This window comes from Vigna umbellata, unplaced genomic scaffold, assembly GCF_029865625.1.
Source record: "Vigna umbellata cultivar VRB3 unplaced genomic scaffold, Vumbellata_1.0 scaffold_705, whole genome shotgun sequence".
Lineage (NCBI taxonomy): Eukaryota > Viridiplantae > Streptophyta > Magnoliopsida > Fabales > Fabaceae > Vigna > Vigna umbellata.
In genome coordinates this window covers 1-15,499 of record NW_028274472.1, presented here as the reverse complement: position 1 = coordinate 15,499, position 15,499 = coordinate 1, and the positions used below count along the sequence as shown (strand labels likewise).

General features: G+C 35.7%; 1 protein-coding gene and 1 long non-coding RNA gene across 2 annotated transcripts; one reads left to right on the top strand and one right to left on the bottom strand.

Annotated features, from left to right (window-relative positions):
- Positions 1-3,431: 3,431 nt before the first annotated feature.
- LOC124835997 (uncharacterized) lies at positions 3,432-4,795 on the bottom strand. Its single transcript, XM_088102741.1, has one exon. It carries the CDS (start codon positions 4,354-4,356, stop codon positions 3,604-3,606), a length of 753 nt encoding a protein of 250 aa, XP_087958867.1. The 5' UTR covers positions 4,357-4,795; the 3' UTR covers positions 3,432-3,603.
- Positions 4,796-8,905: 4,110 nt separating this feature from the next.
- LOC148190619 (uncharacterized) lies at positions 8,906-11,449 on the top strand. Its single transcript, XR_015783160.1, has 2 exons — positions 8,906-9,016; positions 10,515-11,449. It is a non-coding gene; the product is annotated as an uncharacterized LOC148190619 (long non-coding RNA).
- The last annotated feature ends 4,050 nt before the right edge of the window (positions 11,450-15,499 follow it).

The window sequence follows — 15,499 nt, the reverse complement described above, 5'->3', positions numbered from 1 at the left end:
TTCCACGTTAAAAATTGTTGGTGTCTCTTTGTGCTTTAGATTATATTTTTGTTCTATTTGTTTGATGCTCCTCACAGATTCTCGCAAGAAGAGGGATGAATTTCCACTGCATTATTACTTTTTCTAAGTTGTTATATTTTTTGACCCTTTCCCCATCAGAGTGGCATCAGAGCTCTTTGGTTAAGGGACTGTTTAGTTTGCGTGAATGATGGAGGCACATACAAAATTGATTCCTTTGGATGAAGAAAATTATCACCTATGGAAAGGCGAGATGAAGGACTTGCTATTTGTGAAAAAATTGCATCTTCCTGTTTTTGCTTCCAATAAGCCGAAATCCAAGTCATATGAAGAATGAGATTTTGAACATCAACAGGTATGTGGATTTATCAGACAGTTTGTTGATCATAATATTTATAATTTTGTTGCTAATGAGACACATGCGAGAAGCCTATGGGATAAGCTTGAGCCCTTGTTTGCCTCTAAGTCAGGGACTAATAAATTGTACTCGCTGAAAAATTTTGTGGAGTTGAAGTACAAGGAAGGAACTCCTGTTTTAAATCACTTGAGTGAATTTCAAGGACGCTATGATCAATTAGCAAGAGTGGTTATAAAATTTGATGATGATCTATTGGGCTTATTCCTATTAAACTCTTTATCGAATTCATGGAAGACATTTTAGGTTTCCATGATAAGTGCTACCCCTAATGGTGATATTTCTTTGCAAATGGCAAAGAGTGGTGCTCTTAATGAGGAGATGAGAAGGAATACACAGGGTACTTCATCTCATTCAAAAGTGCTTATTACAAAGAATAGGGGGAGAAACTAGAAGAAAGAACAAAATAGTGGTAGAGATAAAAGTAGGAGCAAGTTCTGGTCTCGGTACAAGAATGTTGAGTGTCATTATTGTCACAAAACAGGGCATATAAAGAAGAACTATTTTTTTAAGAAAGAGAGCAAAGACAAAAAGGGTAAGCAAAGAGAAAAAGATATCGATGATGGTGATCGTGTTACTACTACTACATGTGGTGACCTTGTTTGCCTTTGTGATTATGACGTTATTAATCTTGTATCTGATGAGAGCATGTGGATAATTGATAGTGATGCTACACTGCATGTTACATCCAGGAAGGAGTTCTACACATCTTATACACATGGTGATTTTGGAATATTGAAGATGGGTAATGATGGAGTGTCTAAGGTTATTGGTGTTGGTGATGTTCACTTGCAAACCAACATGGGGATGCAGTTGTTGCTTAGAGGAGTTAAACATGCTCCAAATGTTCGCTTTAACTTGATTTATGTGCAGGTACTTGATGATGGTGGATTTGATAACCACTTTGGTTCTGGAAAGTGGAAGCTCACCTAAGGTAACTTGATTGTGGCTAAAGGGGAGAAAAACTCTAAGCTTTACTGGACAAAAGCTTTAGTTGCTAAAGATAGTATGAATGCCATGTATATGGAGTCATCTTTGCGGCATAGAAGGCTTGGGCATATCAGTGAAAAAAGACTTAACTACTTAGTGAAAAAGGACTTAACTACTTAGTTAAAAAGGATGTTCTCTCAGGATTGAAGAGTGTAGAGTTGGAGAAATATTCTCACTACATGGCTGGTAAACAAACCAGAGTATCATTCAAGAAGCATCCTCCTTCCAGGAAGTCAGAGTTGTTTGAATTGGTGCATTCTGATGCTTGTGGCTCATTGAAGGTAAAATATTTTAGTGGTGCAATTTACTTTGTTACTATTATTGATGATTGTTCTAGGAAGCTTTGGGTTTATGCTTTATAGAGAAAGGACCAAGTGTTGGACAAGTTTAAAGAATTCCATGCTTTGGTTGAGAGGCAGTCAGGCAAGAAGCTGAAGCGCATTCGTACTGACAATGTTGGTGAATATTGTGGACCATTTGATGCTTATTGTAGATAGTATGATATTGCACATGATAAGTAAAGAGTAATTCTCTTTTTACTTCCAGGGTTCTTGCACCTTCAAGTTTTTCATAATACTCCTTGCATTAAATGAAACTCAACAAATTTTGTGCACACCTGCATCCCACCACCACCTCGCTCATTCATTCATTGTGCTTCTTCTTTGTTTCTCATGTTGGTTTGTTGTTTGGAGATCTGTGGTCCCTCGTGTTTGTAGTCTCGGTGTCTTGATGTGGTCTTGTGCTAGTGGTCTCCGATGGTTGAGTAGTAATCGGGTCTTAATTTTTCATCGAAGCAACTTTCAAACGTATTTGAGGTTAGAATAGTGGAACATCCTTAACCGACGTTCGAAATGCGCTTAAGAGGTTGTCGACGTTCAAATGTCGATTAAGGGTCATCGTACTTCAAAGTACGGTTGAACTTTAACCGACATTCGAACGCCGCCAATCCTTAACTGCAGTTCAAACGCCGATTAAGGGTCCATCAAATTTCAAATGCCAGTTATGATTGTAGCGTAGTTAGAAATGTGGTTGCCCTTGCTCACGAGCCCGTGAAAAAATAATGCACCGAGACACAAAGTGGAAAAGCTACACCGAGAGAGGAAGGGAAATACACAAACAGAAACAAAGGGAGACTTGAAGAAGGACGCAAGAGAGACAAAGAGAGCCCTTTTTGATTTTGAAGGAGGCGCACAAAGTATGAGCTTTGGGGTGTAGGGTTGGCTTTTTAATTTTTGAAAAAGAATGTGATTAGTCAATTCTTCTAATTTCTTTTTAGATTTCTATATAGAATTGCAGACAGTCAAAAGAATAATATGGCAAAGTTGGAGGTACAGGAAGAGTACGTGAAGATGTAGAGAGAACATCTGTAAAATATAAATTTTGAATTAAAATGATGAGTCTCACCGAACCACTTGAGTTCATTAAACTAAAAACAAACAATTTATCAAATTAAATTAATTTCTGTAGCAAAATTAAAACAATTGAATGACTTTTTTTCTCATTAAAAAATTCTAGAATGAAACTTCAGAAAGAAATAAAGTATTTTCCTAAGAAAAATACTTTGGATGCTAGATACCCCTGTACACGCTACAGAAAATCAAGTACGTTCTACTTATACGTATATAAAATTCAAGCATAAACCCTAGGTCTAAGAGAGAGATGCCGCAATACTATGATCATACATTTCTAAACATAGAGCACTTAAGAAAAAAAATAAAAATAAACTGCAGTTTGACCTTCCAATAATTTTGAAGAGGATACTTTTATAATGACTCTCGGTCCTACAATTTTTGTGTCAATAAACTCCGTGATCGATTATTCCTTTCATTTCAAAGTAGACGATTCCTTCAGTTTTGCCTTTTCTTGTTATCAATGATGATTTCTCTACCCACCCTTTTCTTTGAACAAAAATAAAAAGTATTCGCTTTCTTGGCCCAGCTTGGTGGCGAAGACCCGTATTTGAACTCAACAGACACTTCACCCTCCGCCGCTTCTTCAACAAAGATCGTTTAATAATAAATCATTCATTTGATTCATTTCACCCTTATTTACATGAATCATGATTAGTAAAATAAAAATGCCAAAAAGAAAGACCAAACTTAATCTAATCTAACTTCTCCAATCCTTTTTTTCCTTACTGGAAAGAAAAATTGAAAATAGATATTCATCGAACATAGTCTTCAGAATGAAGGGAATGTTTTGCCAAAACGTCTTGTGCAGAACCCGACCAAGTTAGGCTTATACGGCAAAAAGGACTTCTTCTTATTAATCATTCTCAATTCTCTGTTCTTAACATATAAAGCCTCGTGCGCTGTCACCGCCGCTTTTTTCTTCTCAGCGAAACCATTGCCTTTCGGTCTTTCAGCGACCTCTATGCTCCACCGCTCGTTCATCCTTTTCTTCTCCGCCGTCAGGAACAGATACGACTCCTTCCCCTCGCTATTGCTCCGGCGAAGCAAATCAAAAAGCTTCCACTTCTTTGACGACGACCCTGTCGAATTGCTCTTCTTGCATTTTCTCGGCGAATTCGGCGTCCACATGCAGTAAGTAGCTGCCGGGACTCCCTCCAATTCATCCGCCTCCGACGAAGACGACGAATCCGACAGCGGAACCTGTAACAGATCGTGCTCGCTCCGGTGAAGATCGGCTCCTGTGATAGGGAACCGGAGGACTGCCGCGCCGGAATCGCGTCCGCCGGCGATGCTGCTCCCTTGCGTACTTGGAATCTTGTGGTTGAAAATGGGGAAAAACGCGTCGTCGAAACAGGCTTCATCTCGAAACGCCGCAAACTCGAAACTCGCGTCGTCGTTTAGAGTCCTGATGTGATCTTGTCCGACTTGATTATCGACGACAGCGAGTTGAACGGTGGTGTAGTAGTTGAAGCTTGGACACGTCATCGAATCTAAATACTCTTTTTCTTGTTCTTTCTGCATTTTATTTTTTTTTCAATTTGGAGCACAACTCAAAAGCGTTGCTTTTTGGACTTGTTTTTCTGATCTCTGGCTTTTCGTGCAGATTGAGAACGATTGCAGAATAGCCGTGGACTTTGTGTATTTATAGGATGGAAAAGGAACATGGAAATCAACTTGGAGAAGTCCAGGAAGCTCACAAGGTATTATAATAATCATTTCAAGAATACAAGGTTTATATTTTTAAAATACGTCAGGAATGATGCAACCGTAACTACTGTCACCATACCAAAAATGTATTGTGATTGTAATTTTTAATTATAATTTATTATTAACATTTGAAAAAAATAATAAACTACTTTCATTTAAAACGTATTAATTTAATGTTTAAACCTTTCTGTGGGAGCAAATATAGAAGGAAAAAGAAAAATTAGTACATTAGGAAAGGAGTAATAAATTTTAGTGTTGTATACGGACTAGTAAAAATCTTTAATATGGAATGAATATGAAGAAGGTCAGCGTGTACACGATGAAGATGAGACAATAGCACAATGTTAGTAGACTTTTGTTAAAATGCTAATTTCTATTTATATAAAGATAATATTTTACTATATAAGTTTATTTCTTTTATTCGTCATTTATATGATATGAAAATTTATGTTAAAATATAACTTAAAATTAGAGTTCATAAAAATAAAAAATGTCTATATTTTTAGAATTATGTTTGATTGTCTTTATCTTTATCAACTAAATCAAAATTAAATTTCAATAATTTTCTTTTAAACCTACGTTGATATTTTTTTTTGAAAAAAAATCTTCTTTGATATGACGCTTTGTTTAGTTTTCACATTTCCACTTATTCAGATATATAACTAGATTTTGTTTTATGGCGTGTCTTGATTCACACGGTTTTCCATCCATGTTTGCGTATGTGACTGCGTATTCCTCAAGTAAATAATTTTTTGTTTGGCCTTAGTTTTTTCGTTATATTTTTATTCCCTTTTTGTGACTTTTGACACTTGAACAAGATCATGCGAGGAAATGAAGGAAGAAATAAAGATTGTTTGCGTGTGGATATGATGTTGTTTTCTTTTGCATGTCCTTATGTCCATGTTCGGTGTTATTGTCATCCACATGAAAGGGCATAATCATGCATATTGCATTTTACTTTTTTTCTTTTGGGTCACAAATTACGCTTTACTTTGTTATTGGGGAACAAACAGGCAATGATGGGTTAAAAATGTCCATGGATTCTACCGTGGATACTAATTTATGGATCCACCGGTGATCAACATATTAAACCATTAGATATATTAGTTAAATATATGAACGAATAAAATTAATGACAGGATAAAACCAGTAATGACAGGAAATTTGCAATTTAGTCCCTGCATAAAACCGTAATTTTCATAAACTGTAATTAATAATGTTCAGAGTATGAAAATATATTATATTTTTAAAAATAATTATTTATATTTTTAATAATTAATTAAATTATAATATTTTTTCCTTTTGAGTTTAATTTATTAAATTTGTATATCAATGGTCATTACTGATAACAATTTATATTATAAAATTAGACAAGACTAATTAATTTTCATTTACATTATATTATTTTATTTATTATCTAAATTAATACTAATTTAATTTATTATTTAAAAGCAAAACAAAATCAAATATTCATTTTGTCATTTGTTTATTTCTGTTAATTATTTAATAAATTATTATTTGATGATTTTAATATTAATTTTCACAAAAAAAAAATCATATATTTTTTTAATTTTCTTACAAAAATTATTAAATAAATAAATAAATTTTATTGAATATAATACAAAATAATAATTAGAAACATATATATAAAGAAATCCGCTAAAGACTGGCCAATTTCCAAAAAGAAAATATAAACAAAAGTAAATCTTTGTCTTTCATGATCCCTAACCATGCTATACCTGAAATAACAACTGTTAATTTTTATAAATAACTGTGATATGGACATATTGATGGATTTTGTATTTTAGTTTATCCGAGAATAAAGTTTTGCATTATGTTCACACAAAGAAATTGGATTAGTTTATCATGTTTTCTTTATTCTTTTACTTTTTTAGTGATGAATTTTTAGAAAAAGGATTAAATCGAAAATTTAAATAATAATAAAAGTTTATTCAAATTTCAATAAAAAATTCATACAATTTTTAACTTAAAATTAAAAAAAAAGACTTGTATATTTTTTCTTATATATTATATATTTTTTGGTTGTGATCAAGGTAAAACTGAAATTTTGGCTTGAAGTCTTAAAAAAAGTCTTTATTTATAATTAATATATTATTTATGTCTATGTGATGACAAGTTAGCATTCAACTCAAATTGTAAGAGCAACTCACATAACAGTGGCTCAAACTTACATAGCAAATAAAGAATATATATATATATATATATATATATATATATATATATATATATATATATATATATATATATATATATTACACGTAAGCAAGCAATTTTTAAAAACTTTCAACAATGTTGTATAAAACCGGATGATAGCTTATTAACCTTCAATAGCAGGTATGCTAGAATTCACAAAAAAATATCATCATTCTCATTAATATTTTTCGTTCGTTGAAAGAGGTGCAACGTAAAATGATTAGGTCTCATCGTGTATGTGTAACGCAACACATGATCTAGCATTAGCATATTGTTTTCAGGGTCGATGATTAAGCCAAGTACAAATTATTTGGTGGTGGTCGCAATAGTAATATTAAACAATTTATCACGTAAATAATATGCCTGCCACACGCCCTACAAACACAAATATAGCGTGTAGGTTTCATTGCATCGTGCTTTTATGCAAAAGAACTTTCTTGCTTCCCTTGTATGCACCCTATAAAAAAAATTAAACCTATGGTATGCTTGTAGGAAAGTGGAAGGTATATTTGAACATTTTTTTCTGAAATAACTAGAAGAAAACTAAAATAAGAAAAAAAAATCTTTTTAAATTAAAATCAATTTATCTATAAAAATTGAGGAGCTTCTACAAATTAAATTATAACTAATTTCAACTTTAGAAATATTAATTTCGTTTTATTAGTTTTTATCAACTGAAAAAAATTATATGAAAAATTTATCTAAACACATGTAATTATTATAATTTGTTATTAAATCTTTCTATTAGTTGCATTCTATATTATTATTTCTACAGACCGGTCATACATTCTTAACTCCTTGATGTTTGATCTTTGGATCACTCCTATATTCTATTTTGTGTGTTTTGATTGTTTTGAGCTATTCGGATAGTATATGTAGAAAATACTCTAAAACTTAGCTCTTTTCAAAAGAGAAAAGTAGTATGTTGAATCTAACAACCTAACAATTTTTTAAAAAATACAAAAAAGGACAAATTATCATTACCCGCTCATCATATACCTTCCTCTCAATCTCATATTTCAAATTAGTGTAGTTGGAGTCCCCAAAAGTTAGCAAATATCACTAACTAAACAACTCTTAGGTGATATAATTTTATATAATTATTTAAATTATATAAATCAATCAATAATTTTATTTTTTAAATTAAATTTCTAGAATTTAATTATATAAAATTGTATATTATGAAGTTATTATAGTTTTAAATGGTGTAATTAAGTTTTATTTATATTATTTAAATAGAAAATAAGTTGTTTATGGTTTCGAAGAGAAAGCAAAAAAGAGTCCTGAAGTTTTAGACCGAAACCAAACTCACCATTTGAAACTATACAAACTCACATTCTTCTATGTCATAAACTTATGTGTATATAATATAATGGTTCATTAGAGCATTTTAGATGGAACGCATAAATTAATTAATTGAAATTATTGAATGATTAATTTTGAATGGAAAGTGAAATAATACAAAATGGATAAACTTTGTTGAATACAAAACTAAATGTTTTAGTAGAAAAACGAATCTTAATTGTCCCTCTTCAATGCCACCTAATAATAAAAACTATATAATTATTAATACGAAATAAGAACTTAAGTTATTTTAGCGTTTTGGGTGGCCCTTTTCGACCACGAGAGAATAAAGTAGAATCATGGTTGAAACGTAGACCAAAGAGTATTGGTAAGTCTAATTGAAACTTTGTTCTTAATTTAATAAATTATTATAGGTCTTTTTCTATTTCAATGCTTATTGTTAAAACAGTAGAGTTTCTAGAAACAAAATCCTGCACAAGAATGCAGGTATTCAATAGCGTCAGGCATGACGTTGATTGAAGTAAAGGGCGGCAAGTAATAAACAATAAACAAAAAGAAAGAGGTTGTTTTGTTAATTAAGAAACCAGTTAATAGAATAATGTAAGGTATAACTTGCCCAAGATGCCATCACAAGAGGTGTCATATATGACAGCCCAAGAATCAGTATTGTATAATCAGAAAATATATTATGTATTTACTACATGATCAAATTTTTGATAATTGAAAATAAATTTTTGAAAGAGGTTGTTTTGTTAATTAAGAAACCAGTATTATTTTCATAATATATATATATATATATATATATATATATATTATGAATGTTGGAAGACAACTAAATCGAAGGAAGTGACACATGTATTGACAACCAAAGAGGTGGAAACGGAGACTCAAGGTAAACAGGATGGAAAAGACAAATCCAGTAGAGAACATTGGCTTCAAACAACAAAACAATTAGGTATGTGATCAAACTTCAAGTTTAGGAAATTATGAATTTGTTGTGCAGTAAAATAGTTGTGATAATTGGTATAGTTGAGATTAAATTGCTTGTTGTTCGGGTGAAAAATCAATGGTTATATTTTGTTTGAAGTGTTGATTAATTGAAATATGTTGCTGGTAGTGCAGTCTTTATAAAACAGTGGTTATACATGTTGTTTTTGGGTTAAGAATGCTTGTTGTTTTAAGCTGTTTGGTGCAAGATTTTTGAGTTTGGTATTGGACGTGATGTTTATGTGTTGTGTGGACTAGTTTTTATAATGTTTAGGTTTATGATTAAATGTTTGAAGTTGAAACATGATGGTGCCGTGAATTTTGATGGTTGGAAATTGTTTAGTTTTAAGTTCAGAACCTGCAACATTGAAACTATATAGGGTGTGGTGTGTTTCGAGGTTTATCAGTGTTGTCTTAGTGGTTTTAAGAGTTCTACGTTAAATGAGATTCTGCGTAGTTGTGAACACGGTTAGTTTGTACAGTGACTATAAGGTGGTAGGATTAGACTTGAGCCAATTATTAAGTGTACATACTGATATGGTGTTTGTGAATCATATTGTGATCATAAGGAATGACCAAACCAGAGGTGGAGCGTTAAGGTTTGGTGTGCAGGGTCTAGTGTGTGTTTGTTTTGCCTATTTGGTGTAGATTGTTGTGTTTTAATATGGATGTTTTGTTGGTATGTACTTATGCATGTTTTGTTGCTAATAACGTTTGAAAATCATGTTGTATGTATAGCTGTTTGCGTTGTGATTCTGTGTTTCTGGTTGTGGCCGAGCTGTCCGAGCTGCATGGACGGGTTGAGATGTCCGAGCTGCATGGTTGGGTTGGGCTGTCTAAGCTACGTAACCTTGCAGAGTTGACCTAGAGTTAGGCTAAGGATGTTTCTGTTTGGATTGTATGTTTCTTGGCAGGGTTGACGGAGAGTTCGGCTAACTGGGATGTTTTTCTGTTTGGATTGTTCTGGACCTCGATTTGTATTTTCTAAAACTCGGCCAAGAGGTTTCTGACTATGGTATAGTTGTTTGACTGACTAGTTCAGCTATTTTAGAGGTGATCATGTAAAATTCGAAGAAAAAATAATATGTTGAGTTCGTGAAACGGAGAAACAGAAAAACTCAGAGAAGAAAGAAGAGAAAACACAGAGAGAAAAATGATCTGAATATTTCGATATTGAATTAATTCCTTAAATGCAAAGACAGGCTACAATATATATAGTCATTCCAAGCTACTGAAAAACAAACAACAAAGACTGAACGGTCGTTTAAGAAAAAATCGATCGAAGGCCGAATGATGAGTCAATATTTTCTCAATTTCACTTAGCTTATTGTACCGAATTTAATCAGGGAATTGTGCTTAAATGTCCGGTATTTTTCCGTTTTGCTAATTGTGCTTAATTTGACCAAAAATTCTTATTTTAATTAATTTGAATTATTTGAGCTAATTATTTTCATTATTAATTGTAGGAAAATTTTTGGATAATATTTGGGACATTTTGGAGGTCAAAAGAAAATGTGACATCAATTTTGTTTAAACTAAAAAGTGAGAGGTGTGGATTTACTTTTTGGAGGTGCAACTGAAATTCTGGTCCAGCTTGGCAGCAGCTTGTCACGGAGTGGGCTGGTCCACGCCCATCTATCTTCATCAAGCACATGGAAGGCACACACGTCCAAGAAGCAAACTTGAGGGGTGCTGGAAGAAAGAAAGCACACGCCCACGCCGAGAGTCCAGCAAGGTAGGAGCAGCTGCAGATTCCACGTTGAGCTGGAAGTGGTGTGACCGCCTGCACCATTCAACTCTTCACTCGGTCACGGCCCAGGGGGTGCTGGATGGAATGAAGCCCTCGGTCCAGCAAGCTCCACGGTCCAGCAGGAGCAGATTGGTCACGCGTCCAAGGGGCCTTCATTTTGGTGTGCATGGAGAGGAAGGGTGCTACGTCCAGCAGCACACGACCCATGAGCAAAGAGGAGGCAGCAGCGTTGAAGCATTTACAGGAGAGAGCTCCAGCAGGTTGAGGTGTCTCGGCCTAGGGCTGGTTTTGTTGGATATTAGGAAGTTCCAGCGGCCGCCACAGTAGAAAGAGAGGGAGAACCACCGAGAGAAATGTAGTGCACACGGAGATTGAGAGTGGAGACCTGGAGCACGTAGCATCCAGCGTGTCACGGAGAATGGATGGAGCAAGGCTTATTACGTTTAGAGGAGAAGAGTCTAGGATTTTTTGGAAGCACACGGAGAACAAATGGATGGTCCAGAGTTGGTGTGCACGGTGTCCAAGAATGAATGAAGAAACAGAGTGTTGTCCGTGATTTTGAGCAAGGAAGAGGTGTTCGGTTTTTACTTTTTCACGCTTGAGTCAAATTTTATTTTCATATCTAATATATTAAAGTGGATTTAGGTTGAAGCAGCTAGCTCATTTCATTCTCATCTTCTTCACGTTCACGTTTGAATTCAATAAGTATAAATTATATTCTACATATGCATTCAAGAAGCAACATGTTTATTTAAATCACTTTATTGCTTACGTATTTTTAATTCATTGATTTTCGTGATAAAATGCATTTAATGTTAAGCTAAAAGTTCATATTCAATTGGTTCATGAAAATGTTCATTGAATTTTCATTCTTGCTGCACGTGATTTAATGCTTTGCAATTGTTTTTTTTTATTTTTTTTATTTTTTCTTTATTTAATTTTAATACTCACTTTAATGTTTTCAATTGTATTTAGTTGTGTTGAATTCTCATTTTTAATTTCGTCATTTGCATTCGCAAACACTTTCAAAACCCCCCACTACGTGTTTGATCAGAGACTCGAACCACATTTGGTCCTTGAGAGACGACCTAGGAGTCACTTCCTAGTTTATACTGCATTAATTTTGCAATCAATTTTTGTGTGAGGTGCGACCCTCTCATCACCGAACGAACGTACGAACCAAGTACGAATCTACAAGACCGAACGATCACAAGAGAACGTTCGGTCACAAAGGACCAGAACAAGTCAAACGCTTATCAACATGAAACCGATCGGCCAAAGAATAATAGAAGAGTCTAACCAACAAATCTCCACCTAGACTCAACTATTACAAGAAAGAACAAAAAACCAAACGGTATACAATTACAAACTGAACGGTAAAAAACCAATCATAGACAACAACTTCAGAAACTTCTCTTTAGCAAGCGGCTTAGTCAGCATATTTGCAAGGTTGTCTTCATATGCAATTTTGCAGATTTGGACATTACCGGATTCCACAATGCTCCTCACAAAATGCAGCTTGACGTCAATATGCTTTGTTCTAGAATGGTAGATCTGATGGTTGACCAAATGTATGGTGCTCTGACTGTCACAATGAACCCGGACGGTCGTTTGATCAATACCAAATTCCCGAATTAAGCCTTTTAACCACAGTGCCTCCTTTACCCCTTCAGCGAGCGCACAGTATTCAGCTTCAGTGGTTGATAGGGCAACAACCGATTGCAATGTAGACCTCCAGCTTACATCAGTACCAAATAGTGTAAACGCATATCCCGAACGGGATTTCCTTGTGTCCATGCACTCGGCAAAATCTGAATCAACAAGACCTTCAATATAACCTCCACCTTGAAAGTTATTCTGGAAAAGTAATCCAGTATCAAGAGACCCCCGTATGTATCTAAGCATCCACTTCAATGCTTCCCAGTGAATTTGTCCAAGATCAACCATAAACCGACTGAGAACACTTACCCCATGCGCCAGGTCAAGTCTTGTGCAGACCATGCCATACATGATGCTCCCAATCCCATTTGAAAACGGAACATATTCCATCTTCCTCCTTTCATCCTCGGTCTTCGGGCACTGTTCTTTGGTGAGTTTCTAGTGTTGACCGATCAGTGTGCTAGCATATTTGGATTCAGTCATCTGATACCTTGAAATCACCTTCTTTAAATAAGTCTTTTGAGATAAAAACAAGTTTCCACCTAGTTTATCTCTCTTTATGTCAAAGCCCAATATTTGCCTTGCTTTCCCTAGCTCCTTCATCTCGAAAGCACCACCCAACTTTGCTTTCATCTCATGAATCATGCTTCTGTCATGGCTGGCAATCAGAATATCATCCACATATAGAAGAAGATAAAGTACCTCACTGTTACGGTTCAGAGTATACACGCAGTCATCATAATTGCACTGCTTGAAGTTTAGCTTTATCAGGAAATCATCAAATTTCCTGTACCACTGCCTTATACTTTGCTTCAAGCCATACAGAGACTTCTGCAACAGACACACCCTTTCATCCAAAGTAAATCCATCCGGCTGCTTCATATAAATGGTTTCCTCCAAGTCTCCAAGCAGAAACGCAATCCTCACATCCAACTGTTCTAGATGCAAATTGCGGTGAGTAATTATCGCCATTAAAACTCTGACCGAACAGTGCTTCACAACAGGAGCCAAAATCTCATGATAATCTACACCCTCAATCTGAGTAAAGCCTTTGGCAACAAGCCTTGCTTTGTACCTTGCTTTCTCACCCCTGGTATAGCTTCATTTTTCTTGAACATCCATTTTGAACCTACAACCTTCTTACCCTTTGGCAGATCCACCAATCTCCAGGTGTTATTCTTCCTCAATGCCTCCAGCTCTTCCTTCATAGCACCCTGCCAAAGATATCGATCGCTACTATGAAGAGCCTCCTTGTAACTTCTCGGTTCACCCGAGCTTTCAAGATCTTCAGTAACATTCAAGGCGTAGCAAATTAAATCTGCCTCTCCAAACCGTTTGGTTGGCTTAGAGATCCTCCTTTCCCTATCACGGACAAGATGATAATTCCTCAATTCATCACCAGCACCTCTTGAGTGACTCACATCACCAGATATACCATTTGTATCATCACCAAGATCTGTGATAGACTGGTTTTGCCCTTCACCCGTTCAGTTCTCATCTAATGACCGAACAGTTTCGTCTTGCACTTCACCCGTTCGGTCTTCCTCAGTCAATGACCGAACGACTCCATTAGTAGTATGCTCCACCTCAACGAGCGTCTTCTTCTCGCATCTAGGATTTTCAGCATGCATTGTCATTCTCGTTTCGTCAAAAACGACATCCCTACTAATGATCAGCTTGGACGGTTTAGTATTTAACCTCCATAGCCTGTATCCCTTAACTCCTTCAGCATATCCAAGGAATACACTCTTTACCGCTCGGGCCTCCAGCTTATCCCCTTTGACATGAGAAAATGCCAAAGAACCGAACACCCTCAAGTTTGAGTAATCAGTCGGTCGTCCACTCCAAACTTCCATTGGTATTTTGTGATTGAGAGCCGAAGAAGGACTTCTGTTAATCAGGTATACAGCTGTATTGGCAACAAAGCCTTTGACAGCCCTGATCCAAGCAGCATGCACCGAACCCTCTCCATAATTATTTTGTTCATCCTTTCAGCCAGACCATTCTGTTGAGGAGTTCCCACTACAATCTTGTGCCTCCTGATCCCTTTAACCTTGCAGAACTCATTAAATTCCTCTGAAACGAACTCCAGACTATTTTCAGTTCTCAGACATTTCAGCCTACACCACAATTTGTTCTCGGTCTGTGTATGCCACTCCTTAAATCTCTGAAAAGTTTCAGATTTATTCTTCAGAAAGTAAATCCACACTCTTCTTGAAAAATCATTAATGATGCTCAGGAAATACGCTCCTCCACCATGAGTCTGAGTTCTTGCAGGCCCCCACAAGTCAGCATGAGCGTACTCAAATGGTCGTTCGGTTAAGTGCTTCTCTTGACCGAACGGTATCCTGTGTGATTTCCCTAAGACGCAATGATCACAGAAATCCATCTTCTGCAGTTTTTCTCCCAGAAGTAAGCCTTGCTTCTCCAATTCTTCAAGACCCTTCTCACTGATATGACTCATCCTTAGGTGCCAAAGTCGAGCGGTATTCTCAATCTTCCAACTTGCTACCGAGACATGACCAATGACTGTGGATCCCTCAAGAATGTACAAGTCATTCTTCCTTCTGCCTTTGACAACCATAGGATCTCCAGAACACACCCTCATCACTCCATCTTCGACTTTTGTGGTGTAACCTCCAAGATCAAAGGAACTTATTGATATTAAATTTCTCTTCAGTTCAGGCACATACCTCATGTCCTACAATACCATCTCTCGGTTATCAAACATCTTCAGCCTTACCGACCCTACTCCTTGCACTCGGCAAGCCTTGTTATTTCCCAGCAGCACATTTCCATGCTCCTTCTGATCTAGACTCTCAAGAACTCCTTTACCAGGAACATGTGATAGCTGCAGCCAAAATCCATGACCCATCTCCTTTGAGAATCTTCAGACGAAGCCACCAGAACACCAGCAGATTCATATCCTTCAGAAGCCTCTGCCATATCAGCAGTTTCCTATGGCCGAACGGTTTTGCCTTTCTCTGGACAATACTTCTTGATATGTCCCATCTTTTGGCACTTGAAACATCTCACCTGTTT

What these genes read in the sequence shown, in the direction of transcription:
- LOC124835997 (XM_088102741.1), bottom strand. Translation starts at nt 4,356, where the DNA reads ATGCAGAAAGAACAAGAAAAAGAGTATTTAGATTCGATGACGTGTCCA.